Genomic DNA, 14,839 nt, shown 5'->3' with positions numbered 1-14,839 from the left:
ACAGAGTCAATTCACCAATAATTAGCGATGTTCACGGGCATATGACTAATAATTATCTAATTTAGAAATAAACATCCCGAATACAGACAACTTTTAATCAAAATTTGAGAGTTTTAAATACGCACAGTCTTGAAAGTAAATCAATCTTCAAAGAATATTAAATTAAATGATTCATTTAGAGATAAACATAGCCAATTGAACTAATCAAATCATAATTAAACCACACTTTCCCCAACCGATGAAGCAATCGATGAATGATTTCCCTTTTAAACTTCACTTTTCTTTTGCCTCATGAATCCTTAATCATTTTAATTGCTTCAAAATCACTAAACTATTCGAGTCCCCGACCATCACATTATTTTAACCTTGATTTTGGTTGAGACGTGGCTTTCAAGAAATAAACATAAATAAAATATGGAGCAGTGAACCTAGCTACAAACATTGTCATTTTCCAACATGATCAAGAAAACTACATGATGACGATACGGCACAAAGAAAATTGATAGACTTAACTTAAGTACTTAGTGGATAAGAACACTTTTGATCCATGTGGGTCATGCACAAATCTTGTCAAGTTCTCACGATAAGGACACGAGTAGCAATTGCCCCCACTCGAGTGTGTGGTCCTAGCTAGTGCAATGGATAAAGAGAGTGCTTTGTTGCTTTCCTCATCACTTAATGGAATAACGATCCTTAATTATTTGATCATACCAAACACAAATGCTTAGTAGCTCCACCTTTGTGTCGGCATCCCTAATCATTATTAATTTGATTGGTTAATTTGATTTAATTTGATCTATATTAGAGAGTGCTTTGTTTCACAATGCTGTTTAATTGTAAGTATCATTAAATATATTTCTCGTCCAGTCTATTTTCAGGTGAGGGACGAATAATTAAATTATAAAAATAAAAATAACATAATTTTCGCACGGCTTTTAAGGGGAATTGTTAGCGGTTGAATGGTGGGAAAGGGGGCGATAAGGCCGCCGACAGCGACGCGCTCGAAATCTAGCCGGGAAAGCGACGCCAGCGCGCGCGCTGCATTGCTATTGGCTCCGCCCTTGACTCTCCAACCGCTATTTAATATCTTTTTCCACGGCTAAGTAGCGGGCCCCACGCCCACCGAATGCTCCGCGGCCCCACCGACCAGATCCCTCCCCTCTTTCCGACGGATGCGATGATGCACGCGGGCGACGTGTGTCGATCGCGTAGGCGATGGGGGGAGGCGGAGTGGGCGTCGGCCGCTGGAGGGGATCCGATCGCGGAGCGGGAGGCGGGAGCGAGCGATACGTGCCCCGGTGTGGGTCCGAGTTGGGCGAGGGCAGGTGGCGCATGGCCCATCGGGGGGGGCCCCACTGGAAGACGACGCGGGCGCGGGTGGGCCCCTCCTCCGTCGCGTACGTACCGTTTGGTGGCCTGTGAGTACGAGGCTCCCCTCCCCTCGGGCAGGGCAGGGCTCTCTCTCTTTCGCTCTCGTCTTCGATTGTCTGTTGGATCGCCTCCTGATGCTTTCAGAGTTCACGACCAATGGATTTTGTTGCAGAAAAATAGGAAATAGGAAATAGGAAATAGGAAGGAAATAGGAAATAGGAAATAGGAAATAGGAAATAGGACGAGGGAGAGAGAGAGATGGGGTTGTGCGAGAGAGAATATAGAGCCGATGATGCTTGTACGTAAGAGCTACAGTCAGTGGAGCGGCACCGTATGGAAGGGGACCAGTAGAAGAGAGACAGCGAGGGCAATCACGTGGAGGTGGGCCGGGAACTAGCTGGTTCATATCTCGCCTTTTTGAAGACTAATTATTTGGTGGGGACTCTGCTGTCACTGCGCTTGGTCGGTAAGGAATAAAATTTGAAGGATCGGGTTATTGTTTTTTTTTTAAATTTTTTTTACCAAATAAGATTAATATCCTAAGCCATATATAATTAAATGTCTTTAATTTGGATCGAAGGTTCTTTGTTAGGTGCAGTTACGTTGCTGGTAATATAATTAAACAAGTACAAGTCTAATCTAATTGAGCACATTTATCACAAGCCTAGCCTAGCTAGCTAGCTAGAGATCGAGTTAAAGGAGAGTAAAAAGGAGAGCTAGCTAGGGTGAGAAGAAGACAAAGCTAAGCAGAGGTAGGAAACTGATCAAAAGGTTTAATTGGTGATCGATGAACACATGCGATATTGCAAGGGGGGGCAGTGCAATGAAGGTGCAAGTTGGAAAGCACTATGTTCATGTTGTGTGGCTGCTGAAGGGCGAGGAGAAATATCTGTGCCCATAAGATTGCGTCTTAAGTTCAACTTCTTAATTAATTTTATATATATATTGTCATGCAAAGGAAGGACATATCGTTTAAACACACACAGACCTTCTTGCCAGCCAAGAGAAAGGCCCCACACTTGTCTTAATTCATTATATAATTTTCAGCCTTATAAATGGAATCGATATTGACATCGATCGAGCACATTAGTCATAGTTACCTTGTTCAATCATTGACAGAGAAAAATAACGACTGCTATGCAACTAACTAAATTAATCCTCCTACTCCAAGAACAGCTCGAGAAACACCTTTCTTTCCATCTTTATCTAACTACTAATACTCTATTCAGATGCATATGAAATTTGATCGGGATGCATGGGGAGATCTTTGCTCACATGACGTAGCTATTTTTTGTTTCCTTTCCTTTTGGTCCTGACATGAATATATATTATATAAGTGTGTTTGTGTATATATATATATATCTATATACATGGACTCTGAACTCAAAGATTGAGCATTCTATCTATGTCTTTGGTCCCTTTCTTGAAAGAAAGAAAAGTGACCAGCAACTTCAATAATAATTAAAGAATATATATAGAATGATAGGACACGGTCGAGAAGGAAGAAAACTATTGACGTTAGTGTTAGTCTGTTATTATTCAGTTTGGCCAAAAGCTAGCTCTTGCATGCTTGATATAATATTACTTACTTCATTAGGCTGTTAAATTGCTTCATTTATTGGAGAAAGTGGAAGAATATTCTGGCTTTAATTTGCTGGTTCAATAGTGGTCGCTGGTTGGCTGGCTTGGCTTTCAATTGCTTTATCTTCAGCCCCAGGCATATGTCCAACCACATTATACAAAAGAATATGAGAATTATTAGGAAGAGATGAGGGCCAGAATATAAAGCAATTGAAAAACTAAGTAGAGACAAAGGAGATGATGAAGAAATGGTTAATTAACTTCACTCACCTTCGAGTGATTAAAGAGCGAAGTCGACGTTTCCTCGTTCTCAAGGTAATAACTAATAAATACTATAATTAAGTGTGTATATATATTTATTTATAGCTATTTTTTAATCCCTTGCTACGGCTAATGACGAGGAAAAGAGTACAGTGCGTCAAATCACTCATCGGTACCAAAAAGTTCTGGTATTGTCATTTTAAATAAGTATATATATATATATATAGATAAAAAGGAGGAAAATTGAAGGGCGTGATGAACGAGTTATGAGGATGGATAATGCTATAGGTAGTGAAAGGTGGTATCTCCATCTTCCCTTTATTAATGTATTTATTTATTTAATGTTTGTTTGTTTTTTTCTTTCCTCCTTTTACATTTCTTTCCTGTGGTCATTGAAGCTGCGGGAATAAGACTTTCACTATAAATATATTTCCTGTTTTATTATTTTATTTGCTATACCTCTCATCTCTCTCTTCTGAGTAGGAGATGTTTGATGTAGGAGCTGAGGTCTTTCTGAAAGTTCCATTCTTATATCATCCTCATCTATCAGGTATATATATTTTGCCTAAAAATATTCATTTAATTGTCTCAGTAAATTAAGTTTTGTCTCTCTCTGAATCTTTCCTCTTCTTTCCATCCAAAATTTTGGCCTTGAAGCTGCATGCCATGTTCTTGTAGAATATATGACTTCTTTATGAATGAATTATACATCCTCTTCTTCTAATCTTAATCTGATCGATGATCGGTTGATATGTAGCAATTTCTTTATCAAAGTTTTTTAGTATTCATGGTGGAAAGATATATTGTTAGGTAATTGGATGCATGAGCTTATAGTTTTTTTATGCTGAGATTAATTTTTCTGTTTATGATTTATTCACTGATCATCCAGTCTCTTTTCTTAATTTTTATTTCAGGAGCATCTCGAGAGGAGAAGCATCCCGTACGATCTTGTTTGCTGCATCGCCATATCTGATCAAAAGATCGAAGCTTGGTTTTTATTTCTCCTTGATTTAGAGATTTAGAGAGAGAGAGAGAGAAAAAAAAATCATTTTCTTTTATGGCTACTTATTTCCACGGAGCGCCGGAGATGACGCCGGACGGCGGCCTGCAGACGCTGTATCTCATGAATCCGAGCTACGTCGGTGGCTACGCCGACGTGGTGGCCTCGCCGGCGAGCATGGTCCTACTGAACTCCACCATCAACAACAATTCAGTGAACTCTATCAACCTGCAACAGCAGCAGCAGCAGCACTTCGTCGGCATCCCGCTTCATCAGCCCTCAGCTCCGGCGAGCCAGCACGAATCCAACCGCAGTGGGCAGATCCATGAAGACGTGTCGTCGGCAGTCCAGGGCCTGCTGCCCCGACTACAGCATAGCTTTTGGGGAGCGGCCCCGACGACGTCGACCCGCGACCCGGCTGTCGGCGCAGCCCGGAAAGGGCTGTCTCTCAGCCTCTCCCCGCACGAGATGGCTCCGACGGAGATGCCTCCGGAGAGAGCCGACGAGGCGAAGATCAACGGCGTATCGGGCTTGCTGACGGGGTTCAAGTACTTGAAGGCCGCTCAGCAGCTTCTCGACGAGGTGGTGAACGTCGGGAAGGAGATCAAAGATGAGTCCACAAAGAAGGCTACTTCCAAGAATCCCGCCGCCGCCGCCGACAGCAACATCAAAAGTACGGACGCCGGCGGAGAGGATAACGACGTCGCCAAGCGAGCTGCGGATCTCACTTCCGCCGAGAAGCAAGAGCTCCAAATGAAGAAGGCTAAGCTCATTAACATGCTCGAGGAGGTAATTAATTAACGATATCTTTCTTCACTCATTCAGAACTAAATATTCGGTCAATTTGAAAACAGAGGTCTCATCGATTCGATCGTTTCTTGGGCTGCAGGTGGAACAGAGGTACAGGCAGTACCGGCACCAAATGCACGCCGTGGTATCCTCCTTCGAGTCCGTCGCCGGCAACGGATCGGCGAGGACGTACACGTCTCTGGCTCTCCGGACGATATCGAAGCAATTCCGGTGCCTCCGGGACACCATCGCCTGCCAAATCCAGGCCACGAGCCGGAGCTTGGGGGAGGAAGAGGCGAAGTCGGTCGGATCCAGGCTCCGGTTCATCGACCACCATTTGAAGCAGCAGCGCGCGCTGCAGCAGCTGGGGATGATCCAGCACAACGCCTGGAGGCCACAAAGAGGCCTCCCCGAACGCTCTGTTTCCATCCTCCGCGCTTGGCTCTTCGAGCACTTCCTCCACCCGTAAGCTCCTTCTCTCAGATTAATTAATATATTAATTAATTAATTTGCCATAATTTTGTCTATTTATGGATGCAGATATCCGAAGGATTCGGACAAGCTCATGCTCGCTAAACAGACCGGACTCACAAGGAGCCAGGTTGTTGTTGTCGCAGTTAGTTAACTAATTTATCGATGTGGGATTTTAATTAAATTCGACTGGCACTGCAGGTCTCGAATTGGTTCATCAACGCGAGAGTGCGACTGTGGAAGCCGATGGTGGAGGAAATGTACATGGACGAGGTTAAAGACCAAGAACAAAACACGTCGGAGGACATGGCGAGCAAGAGCGACGCTCGTGGAAGCTCCACGTCCAAGTCCAACGCGCTAGTACAGAAGCAAGAAAACAGCGCGCCAGTTCAGCCTTCCTACTACGAGCAGGACGACGAGATGGCGCTGCCGTCGGCGGCGGCAATCAAGAAGGCGAGGAGAAGCGAGGAGGAGTTCGTCGCCGGCCCGACGACGACGACGACGAGCAACCAGGAGTTGCTTATGAAGCTCATGGATGGAAGGCCGAGAGTCGGGGATCAGCAACAGGGCTTCAACCCCTCCTTGATCCCGGGGCATGGCAGCTACGGAGGCTACTCGATTGAGCAATTGGCTCCGAGGTTCTCGGGCAATGGGGTGTCCCTCACGCTGGGCCTGCAACACAACGGGAACCACTCCCTTTCCGTGGTGCATCCATCAAGCTTCCTCACCAGTCAAGGCAGCGACTACAGCACAGCAGTGGCACATCCATCGCATGCAACGGCATTCATGGCTGATAGAGGCCTTCTGCTCAATTACTACCACACCTCGTAGGTTAATTAAATATCTTCCTATATTGGATTTCGATCGATATATCAGTAATCAACTATATATATAGATATATATATATGGCTGAGTACTAGTACGTAGTAGTAGTAGTAGTGTATATAATACACAGTATTATACGTGCTGTAGACTAGAATTATATTATCGGGTCTATATATATATTATATAGCGTTTGGTGCAAGAAGCTAGCTTATGTCTATCAAATTTAGAGATCAATGTGCAATTTACACTCTCATTTGAGGCTTAATTATGATGCAAACATGCATATGGATTTGTGTATTATTTGAATTGCTTAATCGTATGCAATAGATATCGTAGCATAAATGAATCAAGATCGGGTTGATATATATAATATAATATACTGGTAGGGGAATGCCATGGTTTGAATGCGAGAGGTTGCATGATAGTTATAGATGATTGAATAAGGGGCAAAGTTCTGCAATAATTCAGATGGAAAGTTATGGATGTGGGCAGCATGGGGACATGGCTACAGAGCAGGCCAGTAGGGCCTTTTTGATTGATCCGGAAAGGGGGAAAAGGTGAGAGTTTGGCGAGTTGCTAGATTTGGAGTCAGGGAAGATTATTGCATGCTGTGGTGAAAGTTAGGATTGTGAATAAAATCAAACATTTTTGGTGAGTTTGGTGTTTCTACTCAGTAAAAGTTTATTTATTTGAATAAATGATTAATTAACAAATTTAAATATATATGGGTTCAATTTGTTAATAATGTTTATGAATACATTAAGGATTATGAATGGTCAAAATCCCTTATGTTGGATTTGATATTAAGAAAGTCGATTGATGTGATGGTCAAAATCAAGAAGGGGTCAACTCTCGGGTAATATTAATATCATACCGAAATAAGTTTAATGTTGCCGCCAAATGCTCTAGTTGATCGGACCAAAAGATCGATCGGATACGCTAGACACATCGCTCGATTGGACCGAACTCTATATTCAAATTTAGTGGCCAAATGCAAAATAAACTCCTGATATATAGTCCGACTAGACATATTGTCTTAACAAATTTTGAATCCTCAACATAAACCCGGTTGGCTCAAAGGTCAACCGGACCTTAGGGACTCAGCTCCCCACTTCTCCAAATCTAAGACTCTCAGTTTATATCTGCCCCGCCCCAGCGTCAGTCAGACTTACGTGGCTCAGCTCTCGCTTATGGGCATTACCCTGAGTTTACATCCACCCGGCCCCAGTGGACAGCTGGGGCTAGTTCCCCACATAAGCATGACTCGCAATATAGTCATACTCTCTCTAAAAGATAGCATTGTTAGAGAATCGTAACAATATGTTAGGAAATATGTCATTACTCTGACATATGCATGCAATAGATCATTCCTCCGCCTATAGGAAGACTATCATACATACTCCACCACCCGATATACTCTAACATCAAACATCCTATGCCACCTCACTATGCGGAAGTTATGAGAGATAGTATAAAAGGGAGTCCTCTCCATTTGCGAGGTACGCGCATGAATGCGTATGCATCCGCACACTCATGTATTTACATTGTTGTTCTACTGCTCATCGTCTTCTCCATTTCGCTCGGCTACAGTCCTGACTTGAGCGCCGAAGTGCTTGCGCCAGAAACTCCTTCCCTGGCCCAATGACTAACCTTGCATTCTCTCCATTTCTGATTTTGTTGAGCAAGTTCGCTCGATATCACTTTACTTCAGCTCACAGTCTTCACATGGTCAACGTCTACGCCACCTCAATGCTGCCCATAGCCGGTGCATCATCTCCTCACTTTCAGACAAGATCAATAAATAATATTCATGAAAAAAGTTTATAACCTATTTTATCAATAAAATTCTCATCAATAATAGAGTGAATAAATAAAGAAAATTTTAAAATGAATAAATTAGCTTATATTATCAGACTTAATAACTAATTGAATAAATTTAAAATTATAAAAAATTTAAACAATTAAATAAATATGAATTAAAAGTTCGATGGCATCTTTAAAAAAAATCTAAGTTAAATTTGAACAATTATATTAATAACTTTTCTATTCATTTTGGACTCAAATTTGACTTGTTTTAATTATTTTATTAAACAAGTTTGAACACTATAACTCATTTACAATCCTACTGAAAGTGAAAGTGAAAGTTAAGGTCAGAGAAAAGATGGAAGGGTGCGTGCAAGGGTCTACCATTGGCGGGCACATGCTCGATTGTGGGGGTTTAGGGTTTAGGGCGATCACTTGCCTTCTAGGAAGCTATTTCCTTCTCCAATAAAGAATAATGATGTGATAAAGCTAACTAAGATACGGTCAAGATTTCTGTTTAGTTTATGAAAAATCAAGATGTAGAAAGAATTATTATGGAAAAGAAAGACAGAATATGAGCTCTTATTAAGTTATGCTCTTAATTATTTTTGTTAAACCCTTATCACCTTAGGGATTTAGATTAATAAACTTTTATGTTGCTCGCACTAAACATGGTGTTACAACTTTGCCTCCCTAGCTTTATCAATGTGGATAGATAGAAAGAAGACTCGTCTATATATATATATATATAAAATCGGATCGCTGCTAACATATCGAGTCATTCACTTGTGAGTCATCTATGTCAATACCATTAAGTTTCATCAACCTCTATCTCGAATCAATCATTATAAAGAAATATATATGCGTCTACATAAATAGAATCGATGTTGTTTTTGACATTAATTTGCTAGTCAATTGCATGCATCTTCTCAAAGTTTTTTTTAGTTAACTTAATTTAATTTAATTTAAAGAGCGTTTAAATGAGTCCAAGTTTGTATCTATTGTGAAAGAAACTCCCTTTTGCATCTCTTACTGCAGTCGTGATGCCTTCTTTGCAGAAAGAGATCGAACGAGAGAAGAGCCGATCTCTTGGCATATATTCATATAGGATATATGGAAATACTGTCTATATATTCAGATAAGATATAAAGAAATCTTGTGCGTACTCATCGTATCTTACTCAATCTTTTAAAGTTTATATATATATATATATATATTCTTGGGTGAACCTCACAGGTTCGGACATGCACCCGGATGTTATCCCAATGCTCCGATTCTCAAAAGTGAATAGGGATGCTTGGGCAGACATCCGAACGCTCAGACTTGTGAGAGTCACCTAGGAATATGCAGGATATCATCTCTCTATATAATAGAATAATACCTTGTATAATTTATTCTACACAACTGTGGGCAACATCCAACTAAGCCTTTACTTTTTTTAAAAAAAAATTTCTCTCCTATTTATACGTAATTCTTTTATCTCTCCTGTATGTAAATATGTCTTCTATATATAAAGTGCACTAAGATGGTGTTGGTTTCTATAAACCAGCACCAGCGTTGGTGTTGATTTATACAAAATAACATCAACCAATATCATGTTACTGCTGGTCTTTAAAGACCAATATAGTTGGTGTTGGTTTCAAATCAGCGCTAGTACTAATCTTGAAGACCAGCACCAACTGGTACTGGTCTTGAAGAACATCACCAAATGGTGTTGGTCTTTCAAAGATCGACAGCTGGTGCTGATCTTCAGGATCAGCTGGTTATGGTCTTGAAAGACCCTGGTGTTAATTTTTAAAGACCAACGCCAATGTGATGCTGGCTAGTGCTGGTCTTTAAAGACTAACATGGTGCATACTGATGCTAGTTTCAAACCAGCGTTGGTGTTGGTCTTTAAAGATCAACATCAGCGTGATGCTGATTTTCTATGCGTGGGCAACACGTGTGCCCCCGCGATGCTCACGCACATCGCCCACATAGTCCGTGCAGACTAACAAATGCTTATATATACCCTACACACTCTTGGACGACCCTCACAGGTCTGGGCACCCGGAAAAGTGAATTAGAGCACTCAGGCTGGCACCCGAACCTATGAGGGTCACCCAGAAAGGTGCAGGCTAAAAATTTTATATATATAAAGAGAGAGAGGATAGCCTGCACATCCTTATCTTGCACACTCATAGATGACCCTCACAAGAGTGCGTCTGGACCTGTGAGGGCCGTCCATAAATATTTAGCCTGCACATTCATTCTGTGCACACTCTTGCACGACCCTCATAGGTCCAAGTGCTCAAAGTTCGTCCCAAGCGTCTCGATTCACTTTTGAAAATCGAGATGCCCGGGATGACATCTGGGGGTCTGGACATGTGAAGGGAAGTGCATCGAACTAGTGTGCAAACTATCAAACTAGTGTGCAAATTGTCCGAAAGCGTGAAGTTGGAAAGCAGGGGAGGTGGCGGTTCTGCTGACTGGACGAAGACCTCGCTCCTCTCTGCAAAATAAAATCAAACCAGGGAAAAGGTCCTTGGCGTTGACCCTCCGACACTCAAGTTAGAAACAGAAGAAAAGAAAGTGAAAGCACTAGGGGCCGAGATCAATCTTTCCTTTTTTTCATACCTATCACACTCTTTTATACATTGATCCTGTCCGGAATCTAAGTCAGACGGACCGCCAGGTGAGGTGGATGGAATGTTGACCAAGTCGCGATGTCCCGGAAGGGGGGATGTGCTGAGATGGCTCCTGTGTTGACCAAGTCTTCAGAAGTCCTCTGATCAACGCTACCTGCAGCCAGCGACCGGGTCCCCCCCGGTCCCTGGTACCCCGAGGCTCGAGGCGGATCCAACGAACATATAAATAACAAACTAATACTGAAATACTAAAATAAATGGAGAGTGAGTACAGAGAACGTACCCTGGCCCAGGGGGCACCCTCAGATGGGACGCTGCTCGAGTTGTCGGGACCCGGAAGAGTAGACGACGCCCGATCAAGATAGAGAACTGGATCTGACGACGTAGAGCCGGACGCAGCACGGAGCCGGATGTGACCTCAGCACGCAAGCCAATCTGTGAGATCGGCACGTAGGCCCGGATGGAACATCGACACACAAGCCGGGATAAAACATCGGCATGCAGGCCAGGATAAAACATCGACGCGCAGGCCGGGATAGAACATCGGTACGCAGGCCGGGATAAAACATCGGCACCCAGGCCGGGATAGAATAATAACTGCACGAAGGCCAAAACATGAAGCACAAGCCAGATCAGTGAAAGACAACATACAAGCCAAATGGGCACGAAGGCCGGAACACAATGGAAGTGGAGACAGTCATGTCGGTGATAGCAGGGCCTATGATCGCGAGGGCTTAGAGGCCAGATCAGTGCCGAGGGCTGTGAAGCGGTACTAGGGTTACTGTCGGAGCCACGGTGGATGGCTGGAGTGCAGCGGGGACGGAGGGAGAGCGAAGGCACGTGACGGTCGTGGCCGGTCATGGTCGACGGCGTTAGCGGGAGGGAGAAGCAAGGCTGGCAGCAGCGTGGAGAAGAGAAAGGGGAGGAGGTTACGAAGTCAAGAGAGGAATTGGTGTCGGTGTTCGCGACGGGGGTCGTGATGCGCACAAGGGGGCAGAGAGGAGGCATCAACGGGGAAGTGAGCGTGAGAGGGAGGAGGCGGTGGCCGGAAGCGACGAGGGCGGCATGGCCAAACCCCTGGAAGCAACGGAGAAGGACCTGCGGAAGACCTCTTGTGCACAAGGCGGGGAGAAGAGGGAGAGCAGAGGGAGAGAAGCGGTGCCGAGTCCGTTCGATGGCGCGCATTGCGAGGAGGAGAAGAAGAGGAGCAGTAGCTGGTCCGGCGGCGACGTCGTGAGGAGGAGAAGGATAGCAGAACAACGGCCGGCTCCGGTGAGGAGTTGAGCACGAGGGAGAGAAGTTGACTCCCTCCTTCTTTGGCGGCGGAAGTAGGAAGAAAAATGAAGGAGAAAACTGATCACCCCCACCCCCCCTTCTTTTTCTGCATGCTATAGTGCCTCCTCTTTTTTTCCCTAAAGACCTAACTAACAAAAAGACTCAAATGCCCTCCTTCCTCCCCCTAATTTCTTCTCTACCCCTTAACTTATATCCACATCATACATGTTTTAGTGACCCTTCATATGCCCAGTTTAATGATATTAATTGCAGACAGAAGACATTTTTGTCTTGACTTCTCCGCATTCAATGATAGATGAGTGTTTTCTTTTGTTTTCTCTTTCCCTTATTAAGTATCCCTTTTGAGACAAATCATTTGCAATTTGCACATAAGTGGTTCACAAAAGTGATTGGCACAGAAGGTGGATAGTCTTTGGGAAGCGTCAGGTATGAGCATGCACACTACGAGCTATGGAATTCTACTATGGTGAAGGCAATAACTAACTGCTAATAACAATATTGGGTCACAGAAAAAAAGTAGAGAATGTAGATCATAGAAAGGCTCACCTATGGTACATCATAACCAGGAAATTTTAGTTGCCTGATATTATAAGGTATGTTGGACAAAGTATTGTACGTAACAAAAATATTGAGAACTGAAAAGCTAAAATTTAAATATTGGTCTTTCTTCAGAGTCAATGAACAACCATATAGAAGCATCCCACCATGCTGATAGAGTTAAGCTAGGTTGGGCAAAACACAATAATTAGAATCAAGAAGCATGAATGGAATAAATATTCACAGAAAATTAAGATATTAGACGTAACAATTACTAATAACAACTTACCACACTGTCAACTGACACACCTATGACTTCAGTATTTATCTTTTCAAATTCCGAGTGGCGGTCGCTGAAAGCAGTAATTTCTGTTGCATCAGAAAGAAATTCAGTCCCATTGATCCTGTTACAATGTAAAGTGTCAACTCAGAAATAACTTTGAACTTACCTGTAGGGCAGACAAATGTGAAGTCCAGTGGGTAGAAAAACAGAATCACATACTTATTCCCAATATAATCAGAAAGTTTGACCTGCCAAAGGAGTCTATGAGAAAGACCAACAGTTGTCGTCATATAACGCAAAAAGAGATAGTTGATGACAGATATACTCAAATAGATACCAAAGACTACAGATAAACATGAAATGATGAGAGACGGGTTTATAGTAATGGGTGCTTCAAGTGTAATCCTCAAAGTTCATTGCTCAAAGTCAGTTTTTGTGAATTAAAGAGAATATTCTTATTTGGACAGCCTTGGGAATAAAATTGTTTAATCGAAAGGAAAAGAAGAGAGAAAAATATTTTAGTTACATTCTCTTCTATTCTTCTTGTGTCCTTTAGATGGAAATTTAAGGAAGAAATAATAATAATCACTTGTTTGTATTTATTAGATGCTTAAACTTTATTTCTGTCTATCTCCGCCCAATTCGAGTGGAAATAAAATAAAGGAAAAATACAGATTCAAATTCCTTCTCTATTTCTTTCTAAGTAAATTAGAGAATTAACAATTTTATTTCTTAGGAATAAGCAAAATCATGTGAGACTAATGACTTTTTGACGATTTAATTCTTAAGAATCATTACTTCCAGAACAGATATTTTAGATTTTTCATGAAATTAGACAGAACAGATCTAGGCTTTGTATTGCACTATGAAGATCCAGCTTATAATCTGGATACTGCTGGTATTGTTTTCAGTCTAGACTCTAGATCTTCATATAAATGACTAGATAAAAGGATTATTATATAAAATGAAATCCTACTCAACAACATGGATATAACAAACAATAAAACTTAATGTACAGCTCAATGACAGAATAAAAGCCAATTAACCATCCACAAATAGTTAGTATACATCAGTATTATCATTTTTATTTGATTCTGTAACAAATTTGGGGCATTTATGGAATGAGATGGATGTATTGTCCAAATGATTATTAACAAACACAAGTTACACAATACAGCGAACTAGCGAAGCATTTGGATAGAGTTTGCGAAAAAATGCCACAAATGGGATCAGTAAATTCTATTAACTTTGGATTCCCTAATTTATAAGATTGCAACAGCATTCATCAGTCATCACTTGCTACTTCCTGGCACTACCAACGAGGAAACTAAAAACCGAACCTACATTAATGAACTCCTGATCGAAAACAGCTTCGGCCTCAAAGTCCGGTGCTGTATTCCCAACTAGAGGCTGGTAGCTCTGCAGAACATCAATTTCACTTTTAATCAAGAGATAAACACCCAAAATAATTCGAAGAAAAAACATCTGAAAGAAGGAAGAAGTATATAAATGGAAGGTATTTCGGTAGAAGTATCCAATGTCCAATATACACATACAAACTGTTTATTGCCTAGAAACTTCATTTTTTTTAAATCGACGAGAACGACCAAGATTACAAGGTATACGATTACCTCGGCCGAGGCCTTGACAACGAAACTTCTTGGGGAAGATCTTGGGGCGGAGAACATCCGGGCAGGACAAGGTTGGAAGCTCCGCCTCAGACCGTGGAAGCCCTTCGGAATTGCTTGTACTCTCGGTGAAGAGCCGGATGCAGGCGCCAAGAAGGCCATCGGTGCTGTGAGCTTCGACGCGACGACGGAAGGAACGGAGCAAGCCATGGCGGCGGCGCCCACACGCTGTCTCGCTCCCTTGCTTCGCTCCTGTGAGAGCAGATGAAGGATAAGAGGCAATCCCAAATCGGTTCGGTCCGTTTTATAGTGGGAACCGGATCCAATGGATCTCCGGACCGACCGGAGATCAAGGATTTCGAACCTT

At 42.4% G+C, this 14,839-nt stretch overlaps 2 protein-coding genes across 3 annotated transcripts; one reads left to right on the top strand and one right to left on the bottom strand.

The window, feature by feature from the left end:
* The first annotated feature begins 3,618 nt into the window (after nucleotides 1-3,618).
* Nucleotides 3,619-6,598, top strand: LOC122004879 (BEL1-like homeodomain protein 1). Of its 2 annotated transcripts, none has more exons than XM_042559713.1 (5): nucleotides 3,619-3,763; nucleotides 4,128-5,002; nucleotides 5,103-5,467; nucleotides 5,543-5,603; nucleotides 5,675-6,598. In XM_042559713.1, the coding sequence occupies exons 2-5, from the start codon at nucleotides 4,271-4,273 to the stop codon at nucleotides 6,302-6,304; spliced, it is 1,788 nt and encodes a 595-aa protein (XP_042415647.1). In that variant the 5' UTR covers nucleotides 3,619-3,763; nucleotides 4,128-4,270; the 3' UTR covers nucleotides 6,305-6,598. The 2 variants fall into 2 exon arrangements, with proteins under 2 accessions (XP_042415647.1, XP_042415648.1); XM_042559714.1 differs by having other exon boundaries at nucleotides 3,679-4,023.
* A 5,794-nt stretch (nucleotides 6,599-12,392) lies between these two features.
* Nucleotides 12,393-14,761, bottom strand: LOC122004880 (2-Cys peroxiredoxin BAS1, chloroplastic-like). The gene is made up of 4 exons (XM_042559715.1): nucleotides 14,476-14,761; nucleotides 14,189-14,263; nucleotides 13,011-13,092; nucleotides 12,393-12,930 (listed from the first exon to the last, which is right to left on the bottom strand). The coding sequence occupies exons 1-4, from the start codon at nucleotides 14,680-14,682 to the stop codon at nucleotides 12,836-12,838; spliced, it is 459 nt and encodes a 152-aa protein (XP_042415649.1). The 5' UTR covers nucleotides 14,683-14,761; the 3' UTR covers nucleotides 12,393-12,835.
* Between the last annotated feature and the right edge of the window lie 78 nt (nucleotides 14,762-14,839).

This window comes from Zingiber officinale, chromosome 7B (genome assembly GCF_018446385.1).
Source record: "Zingiber officinale cultivar Zhangliang chromosome 7B, Zo_v1.1, whole genome shotgun sequence".
Classification (NCBI taxonomy): domain Eukaryota; kingdom Viridiplantae; phylum Streptophyta; class Magnoliopsida; order Zingiberales; family Zingiberaceae; genus Zingiber; species Zingiber officinale.
The sequence above is the reverse complement of the archived record's forward strand: the minus strand, read 5'-3'. Positions and strand labels throughout refer to the sequence as shown.